Source organism: Maylandia zebra, linkage group LG10, assembly GCF_041146795.1.
Source record: "Maylandia zebra isolate NMK-2024a linkage group LG10, Mzebra_GT3a, whole genome shotgun sequence".
NCBI lineage: Eukaryota > Metazoa > Chordata > Actinopteri > Cichliformes > Cichlidae > Maylandia > Maylandia zebra.
The window spans coordinates 29,313,068-29,332,711 of NC_135176.1; the positions used below are offsets into that span (position 1 = coordinate 29,313,068).

A 19,644-nucleotide genomic window follows, 5' to 3' on the forward strand; every position below is an offset into this window, starting at 1 on the left:
TAGATGCTTGCCTCAAATTGTTTCTTTGCACCAGGTATAAAGCGAGTGTGAGAACAGGCACCATATTAGTACAAGGAACACGTAGCATGTTTATACCAGCGGGAGAGAATAAAATCATAAATCATCACTTGCTTTAATTATTGATTGCTTCATGGAACAATAAATATTACGTGGTTCTTTCTTTTTTACTTCTTCTTTCAAACTTCTTCATTATTTCATGTGTAAAAATGGCTAATGGATAACCATTATTTTTAATAACGGCTCGATTGTCCAGTACATCAATTAGAAGGTAAATATAGTGTTCCTTCATCATCATCATCATCATCATAATAATCTTTTCTTAACTCTTTTCTTAGTTAATATATACAATATTACAAATATATTATCAAGTTAGCCTTGCTGTTAGCTGAAATTAGGTAACCTGGGTTGGCTTGTGAGGGATAGTTTTTAAAAGAATTAGCTAACTTCTTGGCTGAATACATTATTCTGATGATGTAAGAACAGCACCGACACCATATCAGATCGGCTGCAGATCATCTGCTTCCATCCTACCCTCCACCCCCAGCGTCAACCAACAACCCTCTGCACGTCCTCTTTCACTGCAGGCATGAATTTTCTCTGTGGTCCTCTTTTCCTCTGCCCTGGCACCTCCATACTCAGCATCCTTTGACCAATATATCCACTATCCCTCCTCATCCTCAACGTCCAAACTGTCCTAGCCTTTGTCTCCAACCGCTCAGCCTGAGCCGTCCCTTTGCTGTACTTATTGTCCATCCTGGTGACTCCCAACAAAAATCTTAGCATCTCCAAGTCTGCAACCTCCAGCTTGGCCTCCTGTCGTTCTAGGAAGTCGAGTCAGAGGCGGCAAGTTGAAGTAGAAATGTCCAGTTCTGCTAATGTACTCGACAGACAGGACGCAGAGAAAGAAATAAAAATAAAGCAAAGTGAACCGAACATTAATCATGTAACAAGGCCCGTTTAGGAAACAAAGTCCCATCATGGTAATGTAAATGTAACTAAAATCCGTAAACAGCGGTTTAATTATTATGAGTAATACCACTGAATGCAGAGGCACAATTTGGCTGCATGCCATTAAGCTCAAATTCCAGCACTATAAACAACGTCTGCAGGGTAATGCCATGTTTGTGTGAGTGTGTGTGTGGGCCACGTTCTGACCTGCTGCTGTGAGGATTGCTGACCAGCTCGGCTGTGGTGGGCGGGATTCTCAGATTGTCAGGGAAGCTGTCTTCGGGCGTAGAGCCCAGGTCGTGCTTGCCCTCCTCCCTTGCAATCTTGCCAGCAGCTTGAACAAACAAGACGCAGAAGATAAACAAACACCGCACGCCATTAGCGAAGAACATCTGTGTGGTGTAAATATATAAATAAACTCATGGCGGAGCGCTCTTTGGTTACTGTGATAAAGTTTAAGGGTCTTGACAAATATTTTACAGCTAAGGTCACTCACAAAGCACATATGGAAAGCTACCAAAAACAATTACTTTATGCCAAAAGTTCTCCTTTGAGAAGATGGAGAATATTCATGTTTAATGAAAATGAAAACGAACCAAATTTTCTCTCACTTTTAGTCATCGGTGCTTAAAAGTCACCAGCTGCAAGCATGAGAGTCAAGCTAACTGCGTACTAAAGGGAACCGTGATATTTAAAAAATAAAATATGTGAAATAATTGGGTGTTTTTTCATTTTCTAGGTTTTTAAGCAGTTGCAGACTGTCACAACCTGCATGCACTGCTAACTGCTAAGTGATAATGTGGTATCACAGTAGCCCAGTCGTGGACCAATCCAAATAATACCTATGAGCTCACACAGTGGGGTTGCTGTTTTAATGCATTCGTCAGACAGTATTAAAAATGGATTTTGATATTCGGCAACATCTTGTTATGAGGACTCGAGATCAGCTTTTTTCACCATCTTGACATTTTGAAATGGGATGTGATGGTCATTGGCTTGTGATAGCTAGTGAGCATATACAGGATTCTCCCTCTTTCTGATACACAGGCCAACATTTACTAATTTGGACTTAATGTTTTATTCAGTACGACCCAAAATCTCATCAGGATCGTCACTTGAGGGCCATTTGCTCTGTGCAATGACAGGTACTGCCCCCCCTGCTGGCCATTAAAAATATTGTGGGTTTTAAGCACAGAAGCTATCTATGGCTACAACTGATGGGGTCATTACACCCGCCTCACTGGCCGCTTCATGCACCACCGATTACATCATCATGCACACATCCATTTCTGCCGGCCTTTACGGCACAGCTACCCACTGCAGTATTCTCCTGAATGATGAGGCGTCGCCACTCAGACAAAACTTCGGCATCAGCGCTGGTGTAGGAGGAGCGCAAGTCAAACCCAGGGGCAAAGAAATTTCAGAGATTTTTCCACAAAGCGTCATCTTTTCAAGCTGTTGTAGCATCTCCCGCTGTATAATCTGTGAATCTCTGAGCTTCTGTACAGATAAATTATTAAAACGGTAGTAAAAAGTGACACTCATGTCTTCCACACAGTGGCACCAGGTTACAGTGACAGCAGATGTGACGGTGCACACTGCAAGGCCAGTATAACAGGGGCCTAAGGCAGTGAGTAGATCCTATTCTTATGAGGGTTACACTACATTTAAAGTAAGATGCAGCAGGTAAATACACTAGTAAAGTACAAGCACATTTGATGTTTAGGTTCTTGTTGTTTTAAGTATTTTTAGAGACATGACCCCAACTTCTATTCTTCTAAGAAAGGGGAAAGAAACAAACAGAATCAATCACATTCTTACCGGTAAAGATCCTCTCATCAAACATTCTGGAAGAGAGAAAGAAACACAGGCTGTGAGCGAGTCTGTTTAAAGACCACCTCAGCTCTCAGGACAAAACTCAAGTTGCAAAAAACTGCAGAAGTGGAACATTGTTAACGGCTGCTTTAGCACATTAGCTGCTCTTTAAACAATCAGTCAAACATAATCAAACATAACTGAGTCGTTCCTTTTGTGAGCCCCGAATTCCTCTGACTAAAATTAACTGTGGATTAACTGTGATATACTCCTGGATTGCTTCCCCTTCCTTCTGGCACATACTGCCACTCTCTGCCTGCCAGTGAAGCGTTCTTCTCCTGCGTGATCATAATCTTAGGTCTTATTTACTTACAAACTTAAGAAACTACACTGTTGTTCTAAGGTCTTAATAGGGCAAAATATTACAGCTTAGACACCAGAAAGACATTTATGAGTATTTTTCATCATATCATGGTATTTGTATTTGTGTGACATTGTTGGCAAGGAAACCGCCCATGGACCTGGTGTTGAGCACAGTCTTACCTTCAGCTCAACATAACAGAAGAAGTGATTGTGGATTTGAGGAGAAATTCCAGCACACCTGACGCCACAAACAATAAGGGTCAAACTGTGGACTATATGCAGTCTTTTGTATTTTGGGGCTTTTATTGATTCAAGACTGAATTTTGGTACAAACTGTGAAGCAGAGAAAAAAGGCTCATCAACATTTGTTCTGTTTATGGAAACTGTACTCCTGTTACACTGATAAGACCATTGAGACACTATCCATTTATTTTTTAGATCTTTTCTTGAGTCAGATCTATTCCTTTGCGTCATAGTACGGTAACCCATCTTTGAAGGATCGGAACAAACTGATCCAAACTGAAACTGGTCAGGGAAGCTGATCGGTAAATCGCAGCTTAACCTTAAGTATCTGTATACCAGACAGGTGGACGACCGGCTCCATTTCAATAATGACTCCCACTCCTTATGTGGGGATTCGGAGCTTCTTTACTCTGGGTGGACGTTAGTGGTCTCACAGGACAGAGACAACTTTGTCCCAGCTGATATTAATAATCTGAATAAGCTAAAGCAAATTGTGCACATACGTATCATTTATTTATTCATTTTTTAAATTTAGCTCTATTTATTAATTATAGCACTTTTAGCTTTTTTATAGTATTTTTAGTGAGAGAATTTGTGGTTTTAGTGAAGCCCAGATCACTTTTTGTCTATGTGAATATTATCAAGTCTGACGGCTGGCAGAATGGTTGCCTGCTCTTTTAACTATGAATCTATCTAAGGGTGTTCATGTTAAACTGAGGCTGAAGGGAATTTATAGACATTATTTAATAAAGTGTGAGGCAGGTTTAAATTCTGAAGTTGATGCTACAATAAAAAAGGAGCACTAACGAGACGACGCGCGTCTTCAGTCCAACCCATTAGCAGTGAAGACAGTTTGGTCTTCACCACAGTGTTACGATTTTCATTTTCAACACGAGGAAGACACTTGATGAGATGAGAGAAGGCTCATCTACTGCCTCTAATTCTGTAAATAACCTTTTTTAAGCCAACTTTTTTCTGATTGGCTGTCCACTTTGAAGAAAAACACAGAGCTGCCTTGATGACCATATAGACCAGCGGTCCCCAACCCCCGGGGCGGTCCGTGAGTTGTTTGGTACCGGGCCGCGAGAGATGAGGCTCGGGTGTGAAATGTATGGTTTTCAGGGTCTTTTCCCGTGTTGTAGTTGTGTGTCTTACTTTGAAAGAAATATTTACGCGTTACCATAGCGACCAGAGAGCATTAAGGAGCAGAGAGGAGGATGTTACTCTCAATGTTGTTGACGCACTTCAGGAGGACACTGCTAACGAAGTTACACAATTACACAGTGACTTTCTGTTTATTATTATATTTACAAAATACCACAGCTTTTCTCTTGGTCGTATCATTTTATTTTGTTGTATTTATCTGCGACACCTCAAAGGCCGGTCCGTGAAAATATTGTCTGACATTAAACTGGTCCGTGGTGCAAAAAAAGGTTGGGGACCGCTGATATAGACCATATAAAAGTGTGTATGACTACTATTTGTATTTAAAAAAAGACTTAATAATAGTTAATAACGACTACCTTATTCTCAGTAATGTCAGCAGTTTAGTGAGCCTGTTAACCTAAAACTGACGGGATTTTACATTTCTTATATTTTCAGCATCTTTTCACAAAGTGAAGCGTGCGACGAGTGAAACTCGGGTGGTTATTACACGGGACATCACCTGAGAATAATTAATAGCATGGCTGCAGAACTAAATGAGCACAACACTTCAGTTACAGTTACTGTTTGTATAAAAATGATCATAGACTGACAACAGAGAAGATGCCAAAAAAGCACATCGCTGCCTGCATCTGGAACATCTCTCACAGACAATGGGAATGTGATTTGATCTGAATTAATGACATTTTCAATCTTTCCTAATTGTATTAAGGCTAATGAGCTGCCTGCAGGATTCGTTAAAAGATGTGTTATCTCAAACAAGGCATGGTGGCTCATTTAAATTAGCTCAAACAAATGGATGGAAGAGCAGCCATTAGCGCAATGCGCTGGCAAGGGAAAGTCATTTGGGACATGAATGGAAATGGTTTACCACTCAGCGGGACGTAGTGTGCTGAAGGAAACAGACATTTAACAAACAGATGGTATAGGCTGGCGTGGCTGGTAGCTGCTTCTTAAAAAAATCTTTCCCAAATTAAAGTTTCTGTAGGGACGCCGTTCTGCAGTTTGGTGATAATTAAGCATCAAGTGGGTAAATCTGGATGGATCTCTGGTCAGTGAGTAAATTAGACATTTGTAAAAAATATGCATCCAGGTGCTTCTTTGTTCTAACTACAACACTCTGACAGTGAGAGTACAAGAAATGATGTCATGCACTTTCACCAGTTCTTGTCTTAAAGCATTTGTTACCGTTTGACTATAAAGCGGATTCCGTGGCGCTCATCCAGGATGCGTTTGAGCTTGGGGACTCCGTATGTGCACGGTCTCTTGAAGGGGATCTGGTCGGGGATGCCGATGATCTCCACGGCCCCTGGATCGCAGGCTATTTTGCGGTAGGGGACAGGCACCATGTGATCTAGACCCAATGCCTCAGCTGGAGGTAGAAAACAGAGAAAATTCTTACATTTTAAATCTACAAAATATAGTTAACTCATTAGCACTAGCAGCCTCCAGTGGGGTTATGGTGATGGACCTCTCTTTGTTGTGGTCATTTTTTCCCTACAGTGTTTCCACTTCTTTGTATATTCTCACACGTCCATTCCAATAATTTCAGCAATTTCCAGGAATCTGCTGATATTTGTGAGTCCTTATATTTAAACTATAATTATCGTTCCTTGTATTGAGACAATGATAATTATCCTCTCACTGATAAATTAAAAAACTGCAGAGAAAAAGTATCAATCAACCCTTTTGTTTACATGGACACAAATCCGTACATTTGAGAGCAAACTGATGAAAAATCCCATAAGGGTGGGAAATTTGCATCCAGAAACACGGATCATTGGACTGGAGGTGACATGACTAATTCTTAAACTGCCTTGATGAACCATGCAAATACACACAAGTTCATCTTCGTATCTCTGCTCTCTGTCAAATAAATCTCTCTGTGTGTGTGTGTGTGTGTGTGTGTGTGTGTGTGTGTGTGTGTGTGTGTGTGTGTGTGTGTGTGTCTGTCTAGGGCAGGCAACGCTGATCCATCATCTCAAGTCACGCAGATAAAAAGTTCTTGACTTGATTCCAAATGGTGAACTTTTGCATTTGGTAGCTTTTCTCTATTAAAGACAGCACGAGGATCCTGCAGCTGGTTTGCTTGCGAGCATCCTTACATGCTTTTAATGCATCATTGCTGCACACGTCTTCACGTTGAGCTGTTTTTTTAGCCATTTGTGTAGTAAGAGGACCTCCTCACCGTATCTGCTGTTGAACAAGATCTGAACGCACTCTCTCAGCGTGTTGATGTCTTCTGTTTCCCGAATGAACGCGTCCCATTTTTCTGTACGAAAACAGAGAGAAGGAAATGCGGTCCTTACATCAAAGTTTACTGCAGCTTTAGCCTCTCAAAGTGTTTTATCTGACTGTAGTGCTAAGGATCTGAAATTAATCTTTTCCATTTACTCAGCAACAACTTGGTAAATCAGTGCAATCTTCTTAAAGGATTATTCTCAATAGCTTAGCCCTTCTTGTTTAAGTTTTCGCACAGGTCAGCCTCAGTTCAGTAAACAGTGCTTGGCTACTGTACATATCAGCCTCCAAATCCCGGCAGGAACAATAATAACAGCATGCAAAGTCTCCTCTATGGTTGTAGATTTAAGTAAAATCCAAACCTGTCATGACATATAGTGTAACAGGAATAATTTTAAGAGGACTTTGAACCTCGTTATTAATAAAATAAAATCTGAGTTGAGCTTTAAGCCTGAAAATGACACATCTGTGATCACCGTTTGATAAACTACGGCGTCGTCATGGTTTCCTAACGACCTCAAAAACATCTTCAGTTCAGTGCTGGACAATGTACAGTTCTCATGTCTATATGTATTTATATAATCGCTAAGAATAAGTTAGGAAACTGGAAAATGGAAGAAAAAGCTCTTTAATCAACTCATCCGATGAATCTGTAAAACCCATTACTGCTATTACGCTGCAGCCACAAAAAAAGGAGCTTTGATGCTAAGAACTAGTTGTGATATAATATGAGGGAAGCGCAGTGACAGCCTTTTATCCAAATTTGAAGCCTTAATGAGAGGAAATATAAGGGTAATATTGTGACTATGTGTATAGCTGAAATATTTCACATGAGCTTTAAATCCTTCTGTTTAGCTGTCAAGTACAAAATAGCATCAATGAAGAAATCTCAAACCCATCAGCACTAGCAATTACCACAGCCATTTAAAATGAAGCCAAATGCCTATATCGTCTCGGTAATTCAAACGTACCTGATTTTTCATGCACGATGGAGAAGAGTAGCCTCTTTGAGATGTGGATGCCAGTAGGGCTCTGACCCTGCTCACCAGGTAGCCTTGTGGTCTCATCTAAAAATGCAAAAATAAACACATTTCAGGCAGAAATGTTAACTTGTCATGCTTATATTCACTGCCAAGATGCACATAACCAGTGATACCCCTCAGCCTCCTAATAGATACACTTATGGTGAGATCTTTCTCAAATTAGTCTCAGAAAACCTGACCTTGACCTTGAAGTCAAGGTCACCAATATTTGAACCTGTCTTAATTTTTGGGTGTACATGTTGCCTGCACACATGACTAACATGACTGAGAGTAAAACCTAAACTGTGTTTTGTAATATTTGTCTACATTTATGAGAAAACTACTGACATTTCAAACCTAAGTGAACATACTGAATACCGAGGGCTATGAATGAAATGATTCCTCTAAGATGCGAGTATAACAAGGAAAAGTAGTGCTTGAGTGAAATACCAAACGGCAATGGTCTTTAACTGCAGATCTAACTCTTCTATTCAGACCTGAGGCACAGGAGAAAATACTTACCTAGAGCTTTTACTGTGTATTGTTAACATTAGGATCATCATCTGGATCTTACTTTTATACTACATTCATATAATAGCTCTTACTCTTCTTGAATTCAAGTTTTCGGTGTTTTATAGTAACTAGTGACGGTCATTCAGAAGGGAGGGGGAAAACACAAGGGCATGAAACAGTTGGGCCCAATCTAATGAATGTGGTTAAACATTTCCCTACAAACACTGCATGTGAAATAAAGAGCAATTTGAAGCCCTTCATCCCATTCTTAAATGTGTGGCACACATGTGTCAAATCAGCTTGTTGACTGTGGCTCATCAGGTAACAAGTGAACTGGACATGCATCACAATACTGCAGCTGATTTTTGTTTATGATCTAATTATGATCAAGTGATCAGAGCTGCAGCAAAATGATTTTCTTTGAATGGTTTAGGAGGACTGTTACACTCCTAGTTAGTAGTGCCAGCACCAGCCGAAGGTCCGAATGTAGAGAAGTCGGTGGGGACAGTTAACTGTTAAACTATGAATAATCAGCTTCACAGACATCTTTCACAAAACATCATAAACATCTGTTAAAAACACGGCTATAAATCACCATTTCAGAAGCAAGAAAAGTGCTTATTCTGCATGTGGCATCTTTTATTTTTGTAAATGAACCACAGTCTCTTCCTTTCTTACTCTGTGCCCTCCTCATCTGCACTGTTTGAGGTAATGTCCATAAAAGAAAACAAAGACCTATAGGTGCTTTCTTTAGTGATGCAAAGACCAGAAAACAGCTGTGTTCAGTAGGTTGGAAGCCAGCACTGTCTCTAGTTGCTGCTTCCAACTAGCAGGCACGGCCAGCAACACGTCCCCCCTAGCTGGATATACTATTAACCCCGAGACTCTGACATAACAACTCACCTCGCCCCTATTCCATTGCTGAAATCCACCTTTACACATGTTGTATGTTAGCTTACCAGTGTTAGCACTGTCTTTCACAGATGTGCTCTTCTCTGACCCAGGTGTCCAGTTGGCCAGCCTGTCCTTGCCCAGGTTGAGGAGAGACATGGGTTTGAAATCCAGCTTGCCGTCTGGGTGGGGTTTGGAGGACATGGGCATGCCGTACAGGAAGTTTGACAGAACAGAGTTGCTGGAAGTGGCGGGACTTGACGACGTGACTGCTTGCGCGGTTGTCTTCGCTGGGCCGTGGCTGCTTTGCGTCATGACCGCAGTGGAAGCGTTGTGATTGACATCAGTGCTAGACTTGGTTTCTCGAGACAAATCTTCCGGTTGCCTGTTCACAAAGACAACAACAAAATCAAAAAGGGAAATAACTTGTAGGGCTACAAACATGAGACTATTATGTTATGATTTGCTGCCTGATTGGTTAGAACATCCTTGATACCAAAAAGAATTAAATAATAGGCATTTAATAACATCATTTGGTCTCTTTACTTGCTGCCTCCAGCCCTTTGCTTTTCAAACAGGCCCAAAACTCCAATTAAATTCTGCACAGTCTCACAGTGCTGCATGTTCATATTCAGCTTCATTATACAGCAGTAGAGAGAGGAAATTCCCCAATTTGTTTTGGGCAAACATGTGACAGTTAGCTTTATTACACACAGAACAGAGTCTGAAACAACTGTCATGTTGCAAATTTTAATACGTCCTAATAAAATCATTTTTTGCAGCTGCTTGATCAAATAAAGTCTTAATGAATAAATGAGACTGAGCTAAAAAAGAATGTGGTCCTCAGTCTTGTGACTGCTGATCCTGGCCTGCTCCAGCACCAGTGCTTCTTCTTCCACAAACACTCACAAACCACGAGTGAAATCATTTCTGCCGTTTTGACTTTCCAAGTTTTTAAAAAATCCTTTCTCGTGGCGCAATAAATGCTGTGCAGAGTTTTGGTGTCTGTTAAGCCTTTAAATTAATGGATCTATTACTCAAAGTGGATTTCTTGGATTATACAGTGTTTGATTAATAACACAGCCACTTTCATTATTGTAATACAGCACTGTTCTCAGTCTGAACTCTTGCCAAGTACTTTAGCTGATATTCAGAGTTCATACTACCCTGTTACAGAGTGCTACAGAGCAACTGTTGTCATGGGGACAGGTATCCAGCTCAGCGGAGATTACTGTAGAGCTGGCTACACAGTTCAACACGCCCACTAACAGGGCAGGGGCACAAATCATTGCTTTCATGCCACATAAATATGTGCTAAGCAGTGAATTCAGGGAAAAACGGCATCAGATTAAGCCTCTGTGGAGTTACAGGGCCTGTGTTCAAACAGTCCACTTGTTTACCCACCCACTATACAGCATTTGCAATATAAGCTGTTCACTGGGGAGCAAGCGCTGACAGCTGTTTTAGTGAAACATGAACAGTTTATGCAACTAGATGTCTGGTAGGATGTAACACGCTACTACTGCTGTTAGTGGACCACGACAAAACAGCAAAAACAGAAGTATGCACTACAAAGTATTAGCTGGCAAAACATGAGAAAAACATGCAAACAGGAGAAACATGCAAAGCTAAAGACGACTGCAGCGGTCAGGACTGTGTGGATCTCCTCTAAATAATATGTACAAACTGCACTTGTAAAGCTCACAAGTCTGCCACAACTATGCACAGTCATTTGAGAGCAGTTTTGGGTTGAGAGCAGTCTTTAAAGACTGGCCGAACAGCCACCACCACCAAATTCAATATTCTGTCTACTTGAAAGGCGCGTCTCTAATATATTTCAGACACTGCTAACAATTATGTGCCTGCTATCGTTAATTATTTATGTGGCTGAAACCAAAAGCAGAACATCTGCACCACATCTAAGGCTAAGGACAAAACAGCATAGCTGTTTTTGGATAAGCACATGTTGTAGTTTACATGCATCTCTCCAAATGACAAAAATCTGTGTACATTTAACTTTATTTAGAACATATTTCAGCTGGACTTTATCCACCTACACAAGCATAGCGACAATTAGAGCTGTATTTGTGCTATGTGCAACATTTTGTCACCCATGAAAAGCAATGAAACACATTAAAATATCATTTTTTAGAAGCAGCTGACCAAGTAGATTAAAGGTAGACGACTAAAACACGCCTTAAATGTTTCTTTTTTGTAGCCATTTAATTTTTTATTCTGTTTGATTGCTATAGGAAGGCCAGTCAAGCTGCTGTTCTTGTTTATGATATTCAGCAGTCTCTCGTCCCTTGGTCGGACATCCACACCAACTGGAGTGGAGCTGGTGATGATAGTGCTTCTGCTCTGTAGAGCCACTCTCAGCTTGAGGATCATTCAAAGCTGATGTCGCTACGTAGAGCTGGAAGAATGAGCACCAACTGCACGCTACAGTCCGACACGGTGGACATGGAGACTTACTGGTGAGGCAGCTGATTATAGCTCCATATTTATTCTTCTTTATAAACTCCAACATGCGTGCACCTCCATTTACTAAGTTTGTACACAAATACATCCAGTATTTCCACGTAAATTAATTGTATCTTTTAAAACTCTATCTACGACGGATGCACCAAAGTCTGTTCACTTCCAATTAAAAACTGCACAAGAAAACATATCAGGGCAACTAACACAAGTTCATCTTCACATTGGAGTTATCAGAAATGCAACAACTGCTTTCAGAATGCGATCCAACCATTCACAGTCTCTCACTTTGCAGACTCACCTTTTCACGGTGAAGTGGATGCGATGGCTCTGCTCCAGGATCTTCATCAGTGTCTTGGTGTCATACTCAGAGGGCTTCTTCAGGGCGACTCCCTCAGGCAAACCATGAGCCACCACGCAGCCGGGGTCCTTCTGGATCCACTCATAAGGCACAGGGACCAGGCTGCTCTTTCCCACAGCCTCACCTGCATACCGCATGACGCACTGAGTTTTGCTACCTGACTTCCAAGAAACTATATAAAAGTGGCTCCCTATGCTCCAAACATGGATTGCTTCGGCACTGCTTTATGAAAAAATCTGGTTTAAAAAAGGGACTACTCACTGTAGAGCACAGTGAAGACCTCCTCCACCATCTTCCTCAGAACAAAGATGTTGGACTGGGCATCTGATGGAGCTCTCGGTTTCCCATGTTCAGCATCCTTACTCAGTTTGCTGAGATCGCCCTCCTGGTCTTTGGTATGGGAATTTGCTGCAGTCAGATTTTGCAGGCATGGCACCCCTGACCCCAAATAAAAGAGAAATGACTTTAAAAATGTCCAAATGAGCTACAGTATGATTTAGGATTAAGTAAACTCTTTACCCCAACAAAGTCATTCATTTGTCTTTGAAGGTTAAAAACAAAACAAAACAAAAAACAAATGACTGAGAGTCTGGTTCCTAAAACTAATGACTATGTCACCTTTTGAAAAATAGTGTCATATAAAACGAATGACTTGTTTTTCCAACAATGTGCCTAGATGAATGAAAATAATCTCCAATAAAGCGGGGAACATTAAGCCGTTCAGTTTGAGTCTTAAATAAATCAAAGCAAAGTTGAGCCAATGTTCTCAGTAACAGATGCCTGATGAAAATTAAACTTGATGAACTGGTGTTACGGGCATAGACAGTATAAAAGAAGGACGGGGCTAGCGTGACATCACCCAGTGGGCTCTGATGTCCTGTTGCGAAGCCTGTAGCGTTTTTAGCAGTCGCCATCTTGACAAGACGGGGATAGATCTGACCATGAAAGCATTCAAATATTCAGTTTAATATTCAGTATGTGCCAAATCACAACACAAATCACCTCGAGGTGCTTTATGTTGTCAGGTAAAGACCCTACATTAATAAAGAGAAACCCCCAACAATCATACAATATGAGCAGTGGGCGACAGTGAGAAGGAAAAACTGCTTTTCAATAGGAAGAAACCTTCCACAGAACGTGGCTCAGCCAAAGGCAGCTGTCCACTGCTTGACTTTTCAGACCTGGACTCTACGTCCATCTTTTAAACTGTCCATGGTTACGGGGGAGGATATACTGCGAACTGAGTGTATTATCTGTTGCTTCACCTTACCTCTCAAGTAAGGTGAACAAAGGGGGCTAAATGGACCAATGCCAACTTCTAAAATATATTCAACTTACAACCTTGGATGCTAGCATAGCTAATGGAAATGAGAGTAAAAGGAAGGAGTAAGAGATGCGAAGAGACACAAAATCAACAATAAATATACACAAAAAACCAAATATAACAAAAAACCAAGATAATATTGGTCTTCCAGCCAAAAAATATGACAATAATATATGTCTGTGGGTTAGGGTCTCTTGAGTCACATGAATCTTGTGCTGGCTAAGTGAAAAGTTGGATTTTTAAAAAACATTATTTGTAGCATCGGCACAAAAGGAAGTGATAAATTATAGCAAAAAAACAAAACAAACAAAGTATCGTTTACTGGCCAAATTGCTGTTGTAAACAACCTGTGGTGTGAGTCAGAACTGTTATGAAAGTGTTTGTCCGCTCCATTACTTTGCTCAGTTCTAATAGAAAAAGGGAATATTAATTTATCTCCTCCTCCTACAAATGCACGGTGGGTTTTTAAAAGGAGTGCTATAAAGTACTGTCAGTAAATTTGTAAACATAATTCATCAAATGGCTTTGCTAAATAAGATATGATGAGACACTTTGCTGATGTATTGTTATTTGGGATAAAAAGGGGGGGAAATGTGGCTCTGCATCTGCTTTGGTGATTTATTTCATGGCGACATCATTTGATGTTGAGGTAAGCTGCCGTGATTATTAAAGCTCAGATAATCTGCATCTGTGCAAGCACAAAACGAAGATTTCTTCGGGGACACAAGTGACACAAGCGTATTTTAAGTAACGACCTCACAGCTGCGGCTGTAATGAGAGTGATCGATGTTCTACTAAGACTGAATGAATTATGGGAAACGATGTTCAGAGCAGTGCTTACGGCAAAACTTGTAGAAGTCTGTTTGGATTTCCCTCCTGGAGTTGAGGAACACTCTCCCCTTTTCTGTGCCGACGGCGATCACGCTGTCCTCGTGCACGGTGACGCACGCCACCTCGGCGTTTAGTTTAGACATCGCCATGCACTGCAAAACAAGGAAGCTTTTAGGTTTACAAAGGACCGAAACACTTTGTAAACTGATGGCTTAAGCAAACAAAATGAAAATGTCAGTGACGACTTCCAGTTGTGGTGAAGAACTTCACGTACACTTCCATGTTGGGCATGAATCTTTGTAATTTTTGGCTTTTAAGGGTTTCCTTGAACTGTTCTTTATTCAGAGTACAATAATTGTACAACATGCATCTCTAATGACATTCAAAAACAAGAACTGAGTTGTTTCCTTTTTTAGATTTTCTCTAATCCACATGTGGTTTAAAGGACACATAGAGGCTCAAATTACACAAACACACGTCCTTACAAGTTGTACTTTGACCAGATGCTTTTGGTTCCAGTCAGTAAGCTTCTGGCATAATTCTGGCTGGATATTTGACCGGGTCAGGTTCCTGGCACATGAATGGCTTTTAAGCATACTCTTCTAATTTGAAATAAGGTTGAGGTCGGGCCTTTGGGAAGCCCATTTCAAAAGCCGAATATTAAGCCAGCTTCAGTGCGTGTTTGGGATCATTGTCCTGTTGGAACACCCAGTTGTGTCCAAGTTTTAACCATCTGGCTGTTGATTTGAGGTTAGGTTATAGAATTTGGAAGCACTCTGCCTCATTCATTCATTATTCATTATTCCATCCACTACCACTGGCAGCAAAACAGCCCCAGAGCATGATTCTACCACCTCCATACTTGACACCGACCTTCCTTAAGTTTGAAAGCCTAACCTTTGGTCCTCCAACTATAACTCTTGTACTGCAACTAAATAGCTAAATTATTGTCTCGTATAACCATAAAACTTCTCCAGAGGGGATTTGGCTCGTCCAGGTTTGCAGCTGCAAATTTCAGTTGACCATGAAGTTGTCGAATTTAGAGTTTAAAAGTGTATGACTACTTCTGATCAAAACTGTAAGAGTCAACGCATGGCGGTTTATTTATTAGCCAAAATGAATCCAGGAATAAACGCAGGACTTCTGTAAGTGGACAACACGCCTGGTGACCCCCCTCCCCCAAACTATATACACAGTTAAATTAGACCAATGAAGTTATTTAATTTGCAGAGACAATGACTTTGCTGTTTCTCATAAGCTTGCATTTCTTAGTATGGAGCAAGACTTCCTCCATATAGGAATCATTTACTGGCTTTTACTTGAAACACGTTAACAAAAATTATTAACAATCTTGATATTACTAGAAGAACTGCGTCCTTATTTTCTTGGAATTAAGCAAAATACACTATTCCTCCCTTATATTCAATGCATGCTCACATAAACAGAAAAAGTAAAAACTATAGTAACACTTTTAAGGTGGATTTCATGAAATGTTTAGGAAAAAAATGTCATTTTGGCCCCACATGTCAAAATCTCCAACAGGAAATAACGCTGTATGACCCTTGATTATGAACGTACCACTGAGTCGAGGGCAGACACCAGGCTGGTGAGGATCTCCTGTCTCGCTGACACCAGCGGGACCTGTGGCTCGCCGCGGGAGTTCGTCCTGATGCCGTCGCATGCCAGCTTCCTGATCTGAGCCATGCCTCTGCGGGGACCGGATGAACACAGTTTAGACAGGCAGCCACAGAGCGACACAGACAAACCCTGCATGTGTCTGAGGATGCATTCCTGTACACATGCTGCAGTGACCTGCATTCAAAGCAGGTTCTGCTGACATCATGTGGTTTGACTTTAAGCAAATATAAGCTTTTATTCAGAACGCTGAGCTCTGAAAGGTGAATAATTAATTCAGAAGGGAGGGAGGGTTTCCTTCACCTGTTTCACACAAATACGAGTCTACAGGCCTCATTAGGCTGGACTGGGACTTTTAAAGTGATTGCTGAGCAGATATATTTACCATCTTTAATGTGCCAGCATGCTAACATTATCACAAAACAAAAAGCAGAAGAGAAACTTACTGGAAACCGCTTTAACTGATGTATAGAAGCAGGACCACAACTTAGACGCTTCTTTTCCTGTTATATGCCTATAAATGGATTCCTGCCATGCACGCCTGTTTGTTCTCATTCTCCATGCCCCATCCACCCACCCCTCTACTTTCTTTCTAATATCACCTCTCTTAGGGGCCCCAGGGGGGGGTCTACAGAGCAAAGAAGCAATCGTAGATCCATGCCAAAGTCATCATGCTGCTCCACCGTTCCCATCTGCCAGATGCAACTTGCACAATTCAGCTTCACTAAAGGAGTATGAACTTCAGAGGGGGGGATTGGGATTCATCCTCTGTGGAACATGAGTGCCAGGAGAATTATCCTGGTTACAGATTTTCCAAATTGTCCAACTGAGTGCCTCCAAGCTTATTAAATCCTTTTCAATACTGGTTTCATGTGCACTACAAGATAATGACGTAAATTCACAGCATGGGAGCTTTGGCACACCTGAGTCACCTGCAAATCTTTTGTTTGTACATTGTGTTTAGGCACAGAGACTTAAAAAAAAAAACAGTCGTGCTGACATTGAAAAACCTGTTTAGGACTACTCTTTTTAAAAAAGAGACCAGAGTAAGTGAACTGAGAAAGACTCAAACCCACAAACTGAACTGACAGTGGCACCGATATCAATCAAATCCATTCAATCCATTCCGTTAATACAGCATAGTGAGTACAGCCTCAATTCTTAACCTCATGAACTCCAGAAGACGTTACAATGAGAGTCTGCTGCATGTTGATATGAGTATGATATGAGTTGCCTGTCCGTCAGAGGATAGACTTTAAAGTTCTGATGCTGGCCTATAAAGCTCTGAATGGTTTAGGACCAAAATACATCAATGACCTCCTGACCCAGTATGAACCATCCAGATCCCTCAGGTCATCTGGATCCGGTCTTTTATCAGTTCCCAGAGTCAGAACCAGACACGGAGAAGCTGCATTCAGCTTTTATGCTCCTTATATCTGGAACAAACTCCCAGAAAGCCTCAGATCAGCTGAAACACTCAGTTTATTTAAATCCAGGTTGAAGACTCACCTGTTCTCAGCTGCATTTGAATAAAGCACCAAATCCACACTTTAAGCTTAAATTTCAAAACTTACATTTAACTACTGATTTTATCTACTGTTCTGATTTTATGTTTTGATTTTATATACTGTTGTTTGTTTGTTTGTTTGTTTGTTAATTAGTTAGTTAGTTTATTTGCTTGTTTTAATCAATTTTAAATCATGCTTTTTATTTGTTCTTGTTTCTAATGTCTCTGTAAAGCACTTTGAATCACCTTGTTGTTGAATTGTGCTATACAAATAAACTTGCCTTGCCTTGCCTTGCCTTGATATGAGTTGATATACCTAATCCCCGTGTACAGACAGAGGCTGAAGCTCTCCAAACCTGTCGTGAGGACTAAAAAACTGTGGAGCAACGAGGCTGTGGAGGAGCTTCGCACGTGTTTGGAGTCTACAGACTGGGACACAATGAAGGCTGCTTCTAACAGCTTGGACGAGTTTACGGACAGTGTCACCTCCTATATCCACTTCTGTGAGGACAGCATTGTGCCATCACGCACCAGGGTGAGTTATAACAATGACAAACCCTGGTTTACTCCTAAACTCAAAAAGCTGTGGCTGGAAAAGAGAAAGGCGTTCAGAAGCGGAGACAGGGACTGCTACAGAGAGGCCAAGTACAGGTTCACTAAAGAAGTGGACATTGCTAAACATCAGCACTCTGAGAAGATGCAGCAGCAGATCTCAGAGAATGACTCGGCCTCTGTGTGGAAAGGTTTTAGGAATATCACAAACTGCGACTGGGGAGAGTGCCCGCCCTATGGAAGACATCCTGCATCGTCCCGGTCCCCAAAAAGAACCGGCCCAATGAGCTGAATGACTTCCGACCGGTGGCACTGACGTCACATCTTATGAAGACTCTAGAGCGGCTCTTCCTCAACCTCCTCCGACCACAGGTACAACATGCCCAGGACCCACTACAGTTTGCATACAAGGCGGGTGTCAGAGTGGAGGATGCCATCCTGTACCTCCTACACAGAGCCCACTCACACCTGGATGGGGGAAAAGGCACGGTCAGGATCCTGTTTCTTGACTTTTCCAGTGCCTTTAATACCATCCGGCCCTGTATGCTTCAGGAAAAACTGAACAGGATGGAGGTGGACCCCTGCCTGGTGGCCTGGATCTCCGACTACCTCACCGACAGACCACAGTACGTCAGGCTGAAGGACATCACGTCTGACACTGTGGTCAGCAGCACAGGAGCACCACAGGGAACTGTGCTGTCCCCTCTTCTCTTCACCCTGTACACCTCTGACTTCTGCTACAACTCTGAATTATGCCACATTCAGAAGTTTGCAGACGACACAGCCATCATGGGGTGTATCTGGGATGATCAGGAAGAGGAGTACAGAAGTCTGGTGAGGAACTTTGTCGCATGGAGTCACACAAACCACCTGCAACTCAACACCTCAAAGACTAAGGAACTGGTTGTGGACTTCGGGAGGTCCAGAGAAGGTCCACTGCCGGTTCAGATAGAGGGGGAGGAGGTGGAGGTGGTCAACAAGTACAAGTACCTCGGGCTGTGGGTGGACAATAAACTGGACTGGTCATGCAACACAGAGCACCTGTATAAAAAAGCCCAAAGCCGACTGTACTTCCTCAGGAGGCTGAGGTCTTTTAACATCTGCAGGAAGCTCCTGAGGATGTTTTACCAGTCGGTGGTTGCTGGAATACTTTTCTATGCTGTGGTGTGCTGGGGGAGCAGCACAGCAAAGAAGGACTCATCCAGGCTGGAGAAACTGATCAGGAGGGCTAGCTCTGTGGTCGGCATGAAGCTGGACACTCTGGTGACAGTGGCAGAGAAAAGGACATTAAAGAAACTGCTGGACATTATGAACAATGCTGGGCATCCTCTGCACACGGCCATAAACAATCAGAAGAGTCTGTTCAGTGACAGGTTGCTTCTCCCCAAGACAAGAACCAACAGACTTAAAAACTCCTTTGTCCCACACGCCATCAGACTGTTTAACTCCTCTCTAGAGGGGAGAGGGAGGGGAAACAGGAGGACAAAGGAGGGGGGAACAACTAAGCTGTAGTGCCTCTTCACCTCACTGTGCAATACCTTTTGTGCAATACTTTTGTAAATAGTCAACGGTGCAATAGACTCAATACTTGAAATGTGCAATTCACTTGTATTTTTATTTTTTATTCCTATTTATTCTATTTATCCCCTTTGTATATTTTATTTATATTTGTCTCTGTATTTATATATATGTGTGTGTGTATAACTCTGTAACTTCTGTCGGTGCTGTGCTTTTT

General features: G+C 41.7%; 1 protein-coding gene across 2 annotated transcripts in view; it reads right to left on the reverse strand.

The window, feature by feature from the left end:
• Nucleotides 1-19,644, reverse strand: part of gtf2ird1 (GTF2I repeat domain containing 1) — a 43,182-nt gene that overhangs the window by 14,701 nt on the left and 8,837 nt on the right. For both annotated transcript variants that reach the window (XM_004551155.4, XM_004551154.4), the window contains exons 2-11: nucleotides 15,794-15,923; nucleotides 14,226-14,367; nucleotides 12,322-12,498; nucleotides 12,001-12,184; nucleotides 9,290-9,606; nucleotides 7,767-7,862; nucleotides 6,743-6,826; nucleotides 5,743-5,926; nucleotides 2,791-2,816; nucleotides 1,177-1,303 (exon numbers count right to left, since the gene is read on the reverse strand). In XM_004551155.4, coding sequence (XP_004551212.1) covers nucleotides 1,177-1,303; nucleotides 2,791-2,816; nucleotides 5,743-5,926; nucleotides 6,743-6,826; nucleotides 7,767-7,862; nucleotides 9,290-9,606; nucleotides 12,001-12,184; nucleotides 12,322-12,498; nucleotides 14,226-14,367; nucleotides 15,794-15,919 — 1,463 coding nt within the window. In that variant the 5' untranslated portion in view covers nucleotides 15,920-15,923. The remainder of the gene's footprint in view (nucleotides 1-1,176; nucleotides 1,304-2,790; nucleotides 2,817-5,742; nucleotides 5,927-6,742; nucleotides 6,827-7,766; nucleotides 7,863-9,289; nucleotides 9,607-12,000; nucleotides 12,185-12,321; nucleotides 12,499-14,225; nucleotides 14,368-15,793; nucleotides 15,924-19,644) is intronic.